The sequence below is a fragment of the Quercus suber genome, unplaced genomic scaffold (assembly GCF_002906115.3).
Source record: "Quercus suber isolate HL8 unplaced genomic scaffold, Cork oak 2.0 scaffold_664, whole genome shotgun sequence".
Lineage (NCBI taxonomy): Eukaryota > Viridiplantae > Streptophyta > Magnoliopsida > Fagales > Fagaceae > Quercus > Quercus suber.
Genome location: NW_027070105.1, coordinates 203,847 through 213,991, shown reverse-complemented (window position 1 = coordinate 213,991; position 10,145 = coordinate 203,847). Strand labels below are relative to the sequence as shown.

Genomic DNA, 10,145 nt, shown 5'->3' with positions numbered 1-10,145 from the left:
CCCGAAGGAAAAAAAAAACCTGTACTTTCTCAGTTTCTCTTAACTACATTTCACAAACTATTCAAGATGACCCAGAATTTTAAAAAACAGAAAGACTTTTTGTTCAAGAATCTTGATAACCCTTTTATGTGTTAAACTTGTTTTCTCCCTCAACCTTTATAAGCATCAAATTTCTGATGCTTAATAATATCTTTTGTTCGTTATTTCCGTTTTCTGTTATAACAATCCGTTGGTTAATTACCCTTTTTTGGCTTACCAATTATAAGAGCCTCACAAAGAGTTAGAAGAAGATAGTAACAATTAATTTAGAAAACTTAAGACCCCTATAATAAGTCATAGCTCTTTTCCTCTCCCTCTCACTATCTCTCTTGAAAGTTTACTAATATTGATGAGCAGTTGAAAAGCCTAATATTTGACTTTCACACCGAGGTCAGTAACTTATGAGATCTTAACATGTCAATATTCTATTAATAAAAATCCTATGCGTTCATTTTTAGTGTTTCGTTTTATGTTCTACTCATCACAACTTATTATATACTTTTTTTTTTAATTTAAATTTTTAAGATTCTTCTTTACTTATAAATTAACTAAAGTTTAATCTTGAAATAAAAATAGACATATCTACATATATATATATATATTAATAGGCAAAACTTAGAGAAAGATCAATTAGAATTTCAAATTAGAGTCCAATTTTGTGCATGTGTTCTAGATTATTTATTTTTAGAGAGAATTTTATTTTCTAATTTTAAAATCATATGTGGGATCACATCATAAATATCTATCTAAGTGAATTATTGAGTACAAAAACTAAATAGTTTAGAATAAATGAATCGTAAAAAAAATAGTGCTTCACAATAACAAAAATTAAGAAGTAATAAAAAAAAAAGGACAGTTTACATTTTATATCTAATAATATTCTTACAAGACTTTTTAAAGAGTTAATAGAATATAAGAATGACTATCAATAGTATTTAAATTGTATATATAGATTTTCTAAAAAAAAAAAATTATAAATATAAGAATTATAATATGCATCTTATTGTAAATATTTAAGTGTATCCATGCATATGCATGAGGTTACAAGTTACTCTAGTATAAACTATAAAGGGAAGATTAAAAACGGGATGCAATTTTTATTCAAAATTCCACATCATGTGTCAATACCATTGAGATTGACTTTAGCGTTTTGAGTGTGCTATATTTAGAGTTTGTGATGTATGAATTATTTGGTTAGGAAAAAGTTTGGCTCCAAATATATTTGGAGTTCTCTTTGACTCTATTAATAAATTATATAACTTGTTTAAATAATACACATAGATAATCTTAAAAATTGTTACGTAATAAATTGGAAATGACAGTTTTCTTCATTTTATTATGTATAGTATTTTGTTTTGTCAAACTTAAATGATATCTATTTTTTAGTTTTTATTATTATTAAATCTAGTGATACAAATTTTTGTTACAACTTTTATAAAAATGATGTCAATGGCGGGTTGTGGGTTCACATAAAAGTGAAGTTGTTCCAAGCATAACTTATCACCTTAACAAATTGTGAAAATTTAATATCGTTCTTTGCTATAACGTGATTTATCCTATAAGATACCATAGTGATTAATTAATACCATGGTAATTAAGCCATTGTTCTGCATGCTTAGGGTTTTTAACTTGACAATATTTTTCAGTCTTTAATTTGAGTTGAGAGTATGGTTTTGATTTTGAAAACGTAGATGAGTGTGTTATGGTTGGCTTAGCTAGCTTTTTCCTTTTTCTTTTGAGGAAGGCTTAGCTAATTTTCATCATAAAAGAAAATGAACATATTTTTAAAGTTTAATTTTTTAAGGTATAATTGTAATTTTGTCCAACTTATTTAACAAATAAACCATGAAATTTTTTTACAACAAACGAATACTCCTTTCGTTCCAAATTGTTTGTCATGTTTAAAAATCCAACTTTAAAAAAAAAAATCATTTATTGTCTTGCCTTTCCAAAATTACCCTTAAATAAGATTATAAAAAATTTCTATAGTTTAAATTAAAAAAAGTAGTTATCAGAAATCTGAAATATAAATCTACCGGTTGGAATAAACCTCTTTTGATTTTATTATTATTATTATTATTTTTTACAAACTAAGTAACGTGATTAGAAGGGCTCCTAGACTTCTACAACAATTAAATGAATGTTTCATAGATAGTGTTGGGTATTTTTTTTTCATTAAATAGAATAAATTCATGTTTCATAGATATTGTGAGTTCTAGTTAGCTCAACTAGTAAAGTCTCTTATAGTTAATTAAGAGATCAATGGTTCAGTATCCACCTACACCAAAAACTGATTGGTATCTTGATCTGATGATAAATAATTATTATCAGGAGTGGATGTCATAAGTTGAAACTCTTTAAAAAAAAATGTTTCATAAATATTGTTAGGTTTTTTTTTTTTTTTTAAATTTTTTTTTAAATTTTTTTATACAATAAATTGATTAAAATCAAACCTAAAAAACATACTCCTAATACAATACAAATGCTATTGGCTTGCTTTCAAATTAAACTCTCTCTCAAAAAAAAATGTTTCATAGATGTTGTTGGGTATTTTTTTTTTTAAATAAATAGAATAAAATCAAACCTAAAAAACATACTCCTAATGCAATACAAATACTATTGGCTTGCTTTCAAATTCAAACTTATCGTTTAAATGAAATCTAAAAAATACTCCAGACTACTACAGTGTGTCTATTGAGATTCTTTTTTCCTTTTTAAATACTACAAAAAATAAAGTAGGGAAATAATAGAAAAATTAGTAAACTAGTTGCTTCTAATTTTAGAAACATAATAATATTTTTTTTAGAACTTACTTACTGTGAAAGAGATGCTATATACACCCGAAATAGGGTATACAACCTCCATTGAAGGATTTTTATTCCCATAAAGTGATTCTCCTTATTTTTTCAGACTTAGAATGAGTAAAATAACACACTCCTATTACAATACAAATACTATTGGCTTGCTTTCAAATTCAAACTTATCCTTTAAATGAAATCTAAAAAATACTCTAGAATACTACAATGCGTCTTTGAGATTCTTTTTTCTTTTTAAATACTCCCAAAAATAAAGTAGGGAAATAATAAACTTTTAATTTTAGAAACATAATAATATTTTTTTTTAGAACTCACTTGCTGTGAAAGAGATGTTATATACACCCGAAATAGGGTATACAACCTTCATTGAAGGATTCTTATTCCCATAAAGTGATTCTCTTTGTTTTTTTAGACTTAGAATGAGTAAAATGACATACTCCTAATACAGTACAAATACTATTGGCTTGCTTTCAAATTCAAACTTATCATTTAAATGAAATCTAAAAAATACTCCCGACTACTATAATATATCGAGATTCTTTTTTCCTTTTTAAATACTCTCAAAAATAAAGTAGGAAAATAATAAAAAAAATTAGTAAACTAGTGGCTTCTAATTTTAGAAACATAATAATATTTTTTTTAGAATTCACCTGCTGTAAAAGAAATGTTATATACACCAGAAATAGGATATACTACCTCCATTAAAAGATTCTTATTCCCATATCGTGATTCTCTTTGTTTTTTCAGACTTAAGAGTAAAATAATAAAATAGAAAAAAAAGAAGAAGAAAAAAGAAAAAAAAGAAAAAGCTAAATAAACATTATAATTTTATGGTTAAGAATACTAAGTTGGTCCTTTCATTACTGAAAAAGTTTAATTTGGTCCTTTAATTATGAATTGTGTCATTCTTGTCCCTCAATTTTCAAAATCCAATCAATTTCAACCACTATTAATTCTATTAAAATTAAAAATTAAAAAAATTTGGGAGACAATTAATTAAAATAATAAATATTTGAAGGATCAAATTAAAATATAACCGGCCGATCTCAAATTCAAACTCTAGACAGACTCACTCAAATTGAAATTTCATACTCAACAAAAAAACGAAGAAGAAGAAGATTGATCGATCACTCGGCGCACGATCTCAAAGCTCAAGTGGTAAAATTACTACTTTATCCTTCCTTTGTTGCTAATCAATTTTGCTATCTTTGTTTAATTTGGTTCAAATTCAAAACCCTAATTATCTCAGTCATCTGAATGTTACTTACTTACTTCAGTATTTTATTTTTTTTTTTAAATTTTTTTTTAAATTTTTTTATACAATAAATTGATTAAAATCAAACCTAAAAAACATACTCCTAATACAATACAAATGCTATTGGCTTGCTTTCAAATTAAACTCTCTCTCAAAAAAATGTTTCATAGATGTTGTTGGGTATTTTTTTTTTACAATAAATAGAATAAAATCAAACCTAAAAAACATACTCCTAATGCAATACAAATACTATTGGCTTGCTTTCAAATTCAAACTTATCGTTTAAATGAAATCTAAAAAATACTCCAGACTACTACAGTGTGTCTATTGAGATTCTTTTTTCCTTTTTAAATACTACAAAAAATAAAGTAGGGAAATAATAGAAAAATTAGTAAACTAGTTGCTTCTAATTTTAGAAACATAATAATATTTTTTTTAGAACTTACTTACTGTGAAAGAGATGCTATATACACCCGAAATAGGGTATACAACCTCCATTGAAGGATTTTTATTCCCATAAAGTGATTCTCCTTATTTTTTCAGACTTAGAATGAGTAAAATAACACACTCCTATTACAATACAAATACTATTGGCTTGCTTTCAAATTCAAACTTATCCTTTAAATGAAATCTAAAAAATACTCTAGAATACTACAATGCGTCTTTGAGATTCTTTTTTCTTTTTAAATACTCCCAAAAATAAAGTAGGGAAATAATAAACTTTTAATTTTAGAAACATAATAATATTTTTTTTTAGAACTCACTTGCTGTGAAAGAGATGTTATATACACCCGAAATAGGGTATACAACCTTCATTGAAGGATTCTTATTCCCATAAAGTGATTCTCTTTGTTTTTTTAGACTTAGAATGAGTAAAATGACATACTCCTAATACAGTACAAATACTATTGGCTTGCTTTCAAATTCAAACTTATCATTTAAATGAAATCTAAAAAATACTCCCGACTACTATAATATATCGAGATTCTTTTTTCCTTTTTAAATACTCTCAAAAATAAAGTAGGAAAATAATAAAAAAAATTAGTAAACTAGTGGCTTCTAATTTTAGAAACATAATAATATTTTTTTTAGAATTCACCTGCTGTAAAAGAAATGTTATATACACCAGAAATAGGATATACTACCTCCATTAAAAGATTCTTATTCCCATATCGTGATTCTCTTTGTTTTTTCAGACTTAAGAGTAAAATAATAAAATAGAAAAAAAAGAAGAAGAAAAAAGAAAAAAAAGAAAAAGCTAAATAAACATTATAATTTTATGGTTAAGAATACTAAGTTGGTCCTTTCATTACTGAAAAAGTTTAATTTGGTCCTTTAATTATGAATTGTGTCATTCTTGTCCCTCAATTTTCAAAATCCAATCAATTTCAACCACTATTAATTCTATTAAAATTAAAAATTAAAAAAATTTGGGAGACAATTAATTAAAATAATAAATATTTGAAGGATCAAATTAAAATATAACCGGCCGATCTCAAATTCAAACTCTAGACAGACTCACTCAAATTGAAATTTCATACTCAACAAAAAAACGAAGAAGAAGAAGATTGATCGATCACTCGGCGCACGATCTCAAAGCTCAAGTGGTAAAATTACTACTTTATCCTTCCTTTGTTGCTAATCAATTTTGCTATCTTTGTTTAATTTGGTTCAAATTCAAAACCCTAATTATCTCAGTCATCTGAATGTTACTTACTTACTTCAGTATTTTAAGTTCCTACAATCCACATTATTGAACGCTTGCTCAAACCCTCTGTTTGGTTACTGGGAAAATTTGAGAGAAAAAAAAATTGGATCATGAATGGTAACCGTTATTATGCATTATTGTTTTTAAATAAAAGATTTTATTTGTTCTCTAAATACCTGTAATTCAACGTATAATGATCAAGAACTAGCACGCTGTTTGGCTGCTGAGAAAAAAAGAAGGTAAAAGAAAGATGGTTTGAAATATTGAGTCGTATGCTCTGTACTGCTATAATGCTAAAAAGGGCATTGAAAAATTGGATTAGCCAAATGGTTTAATGTAGACTCAGTTCCTAAAAAAAATGGAAATTTAATTGTTCTGGACCTCTGGTCCTTTTACCATGGAATTAGTTTTTGTTATTATTGAAATTTAATTTATATTTAGATTTCAAATTTTGGGTTTTGTAGAGTTAAGCTGTAAGATTAGAACCCAATTTTCATGGAGGGACAAGGAACTGATTCAGCTTCAGAGGCGCCTCTTGCCAACTGGAGAAATGATTTTTCGAAGATGTTTCAGTACTATTTGGACCGCTCCACACCTCACCCGCTTCAGAGGTGGCTAGGAGCACTTGCAGTGGCAATGATTTACGTTTTGCGTGTTTACTACGTACAAGGATTCTATGTTATTTCCTATGGTCTGGGGATCTATGTCTTGAATCTCTTAATTGGGTTTTTGTCGCCAAAGGACGATCCAGAGCTCGAAGTCTTGGATGGGGCTTCTTTGCCAATGAAAGGTTCTGATGAATTTAAGCCTTTCATTCGCCGCCTTCCCGAATTTAGATTCTGGTAATTTAGCATTTCTCATTCTTATCAGTCTTCTTTGTTATGCAAATTCATTTCTGGAGTGCATCCGTATATTTTTAGAAGCTTTATTTTCCTGTGGTGTAGCCTTTTTTAATGAGTTTGTTTTTTCTGGTAACTGCACTATCTCCTGTTTAATGAGTTTAAGGCCGGATAATCATTAATCACCCCTGGTTTGAGGAAATGCACTGGGAGAAGCATTTTAAGGGCCTACTTGAGCTTAAATATTGTTTGAATTATTGGTTTGGCTGTTGTTGCCATTGCAACTCATATTGGAGGGATAATCTTGTGTATTCTGTAAAGCAAAATATTTAACTACTTTGTTCTATTCCTTATCTTTCCATGTACCATTTTATGTTTAGATGGAGAAGCATATAGAGTGGTTGAATCTGAATGTTATAACATTCATGACAAGCTTACATGGTAGCTTTTTTGTCATTTTAAACTTTGATTCTAATTTAAATAGTATAACTGTTTACATGGTAGCCTTTTCATTTTAAAAGCTAAATGATTCAAGTACATTACTAGCCTTTTCATTTCTTTTAGTAACATTGTTATTGCCAAGTCTTCGTTTAGAATGTGCTTTCATTATTTTCTCAATTTGTGAACTATACTGTATCTTTACAATATGAGATTCTTGAGGATTTGAATAATTGAATCTATTAAGTTAGCTGGCTAATCAATGTTCACCTACAAAAGGATCGCTATTTCTCCAACAAAACTGCAGTTTGGCAGAGGTTAAACGATGGTGGGCAGGCCTGGTTGGATTTTTTCCAAATGAATGAGTCTCTAAGCCTCAGGCTTTACCATGCTTGGGCTATCCTGATGGAGGCACATTTTGATTTTCTTTTGAAATGGCCTATATATTTTACCCTTATATAATACAGTGGCCAACTTTAATGAACATCAATTAAATGGTAATAGGCTCATTCTTTTGGTGCTTGGTATATTTTTTGAACACAACATGTATAGAAATTCTGTTTGGCTTAGGACACTGCCTGTGATCTTTGGTTTTTTACTGTACCTTTTCATCTTTTTTGGAATGAAGATTTACCTATAAAAAAGAAGTTCTGTTTGGCTTGTACTACCTTGTAGTTTCCTTGTGATTTGTATTCACTGCTTCATATTTTGCATTCTCTTTTGTAATATCATCAATATGTACCTTCCTATTATGTACTAGATGGTTAGAATACCTTGGGTAGTGATTTTTGCTATTTTCCTGATGAATTGCTTTTTCAATCTTTAGATTAGAATTTTCTTGTTCTGTGCCTTAAATGGTTGATTTTTCAATCCACTTAATGATTTTAGTGCCTCTTGATATGTTGCCCATTGTTAGTTTTTAGGGTTAATTGGAACTATGGGGTTGTTTGCAATGTCCACTCCCCCATCCATAATCAATGTTAAAATTAATATTATTAATGGGTTAAAGGGATGGATATTCCAAATTAGAGTGAACTAATTTGTTAATTTTGACATAGTAGTATATCCCACCACCGAACCAACCCACTAATTTGTTAATTTTAATATTAATTTTAGATTCTGGGGTGGATATTGCAAACTAATCTTGAACTAAGGTGTTGATTAAGAAATTTTATAATCTAGGGTGGACATTGCAAATGATCCAATACTTTGGGGTGGATAGCTACAGCTAACCACACACACACACACACACACACACACACACATATCTTTTTATTTTAATTTATTTAAATTTCATTACTCAGATGTGTGATGCATGATAAAAATATGGTGATTGAAAAATATCTGTGCTTTTTATTTCATTATTTTATTTTGCATCTTACATGCATAATTGTTTTATATCTGTAAAGTTTTTGTAAGTGGAAGTTCTTAGATTATTTCCTTTTGATATGTTTGCCAAGAGCCTTGTACTTCAATTGGCACTTCTTGGTGTTTCCAATGGAACTGTCAACTATCGAATTATCAAAAAAGATTGAAAAATTTCCTTGCTTTGCATTTTTACATTTTTATTTTTATTATTATTATTATTTTAAATATGGTGGGGTTGGTTTAACTTTCCTGGTTGATAATCTCAGGTATTCCATCACAAAGGCTTTTATTGTTGCATTTGTCTTGACTTTCTTTTCTATGTTGGACGTACCTGTTTTCTGGCCAATATTGCTCTGCTACTGGGGTGTACTATTTGTCCTCACGATGAAGCGACAGATCCTACACATGATAAAGTACAAATATGTCCCATTTACTGTTGGAAAGCAGGTCAGTTATATTGGTTACTAATTTAAAAAAAAAATTATAAAGTTGCATATTTTTGGTGGGTGGTCCTTTTTTAGCCCTTCATCTGTTATTATGTTTATACTTATATAATATGTTTCCATATATTTTGACAGAGGTATACTGGTAAGAAGTCAGCTGGAAGTAGTGGTTCAAGAAGAGACTAAAAGCTATAAATGTGCTGACACAAGTAAAAGAAGAAAGAGATGCTGAAGATTTGTATATATTTCTAGGAAAAATGAAAAATTTGGACTTTGAACATGCTTGTAGATATTTCAAAATTCATAGGGAATATGTACATTATATCTCCATGTATACTTGGATTTTAAAACAACTTTGGAACTTGGAAGGTTCGCATTTGATGTCAGTTCTTCTGTAGTTAAACAAAAACCATTATTGGGATAGAGTTTTATCAAATTGTGCTTGCTTATTGAATTATGAATTTATTATATTTCATTTTTGATTTGATATCATGGCCATGACCTTTTTCTATGTTACAATGTAGTAAGGTCAATTGGAAATTATCTCATTTATCCCGTGAAGAAAATAATTTAAGAATTAGAGCAATGTTATTTTAGATACTCTGTGCATGCTCAGGTTAACTGAATGGTGTAACTCAAAGGTTTGCATTGAAGTTAGTTTCTGATTTTCAACTACATAACCCAATTTTATGAGTAGTTGCATGTGATTACTGAAATTTGGAGTGCTTTTATATTTATACAATATTATATGGGATGACAGTTTTGGAACCCTCTCTCAGGTTCTTTCTCCTATATCTTTATGTTGGAGTTTTTGACATGTGGGGATTGAGTATATTGTGTGCAATGGGGAAAATCTGATGTTTTGAAGGCTCTAGTGACCTTTTATTTTTCTCCCTTTAATTGCTGTGTGCATTTGGATATGCTTATTGATACTAGCTTCTTCCCTCTCCTTTTTTTTTTTTTTTTTTTGGGTACCTGTTAAAGAACAGATGTACTCTGAATAAGGTAATACTTTAAAAAGTTGTACATTTTCTTTTGAGGTAAAAATAAGCTCAGTTAAACAAAGGCTGAATTAAGTAGATTTTAGAGCACAAACAGTGACCCATTTGTATATCCATTGGGCAGTATTATGCGAGATGTTTTTCTTGACACAGGTGAAAGTATGGCTTGAAACTGTCTGAAATGGTAGCAGGTACAATGCACATGACACATGATTAATTTCATTGTTTCCATAAGCCA

At 28.7% G+C, this 10,145-nt stretch overlaps 1 protein-coding gene across 2 annotated transcripts; it reads left to right on the top strand.

The window, feature by feature from the left end:
• Positions 1-5,575: 5,575 nt before the first annotated feature.
• LOC112015986 (protein RER1B) lies at positions 5,576-9,360 on the top strand. Of its 2 annotated transcripts, none has more exons than XM_065765925.1 (4): positions 5,576-5,717; positions 6,260-6,660; positions 8,730-8,910; positions 9,042-9,360. In XM_065765925.1, the coding sequence occupies exons 2-4, from the start codon at positions 6,314-6,316 to the stop codon at positions 9,090-9,092; spliced, it is 579 nt and encodes a 192-aa protein (XP_065621997.1). In that variant the 5' UTR covers positions 5,576-5,717; positions 6,260-6,313; the 3' UTR covers positions 9,093-9,360. The 2 variants fall into 2 exon arrangements, with proteins under 2 accessions (XP_065621997.1, XP_023904225.1); XM_024048457.2 differs by having other exon boundaries at positions 5,577-5,717; positions 6,283-6,660.
• Positions 9,361-10,145: the final 785 nt, after the last annotated feature.

Bases quoted from the DNA above. Each gene is read 5' to 3' on its own strand.
- LOC112015986 (XM_065765925.1), top strand. From the start codon at position 6,314: ATGGAGGGACAAGGAACTGATTCAGCTTCAGAGGCGCCTCTTGCCAAC. The intron at 6,661-8,729 runs GTAATTTAGCAT...TGATAATCTCAG, and splicing joins CTTCCCGAATTTAGATTCTG to GTATTCCATCACAAAGGCTT. The intron at 8,911-9,041 runs GTCAGTTATATT...ATATTTTGACAG, and splicing joins CATTTACTGTTGGAAAGCAG to AGGTATACTGGTAAGAAGTC.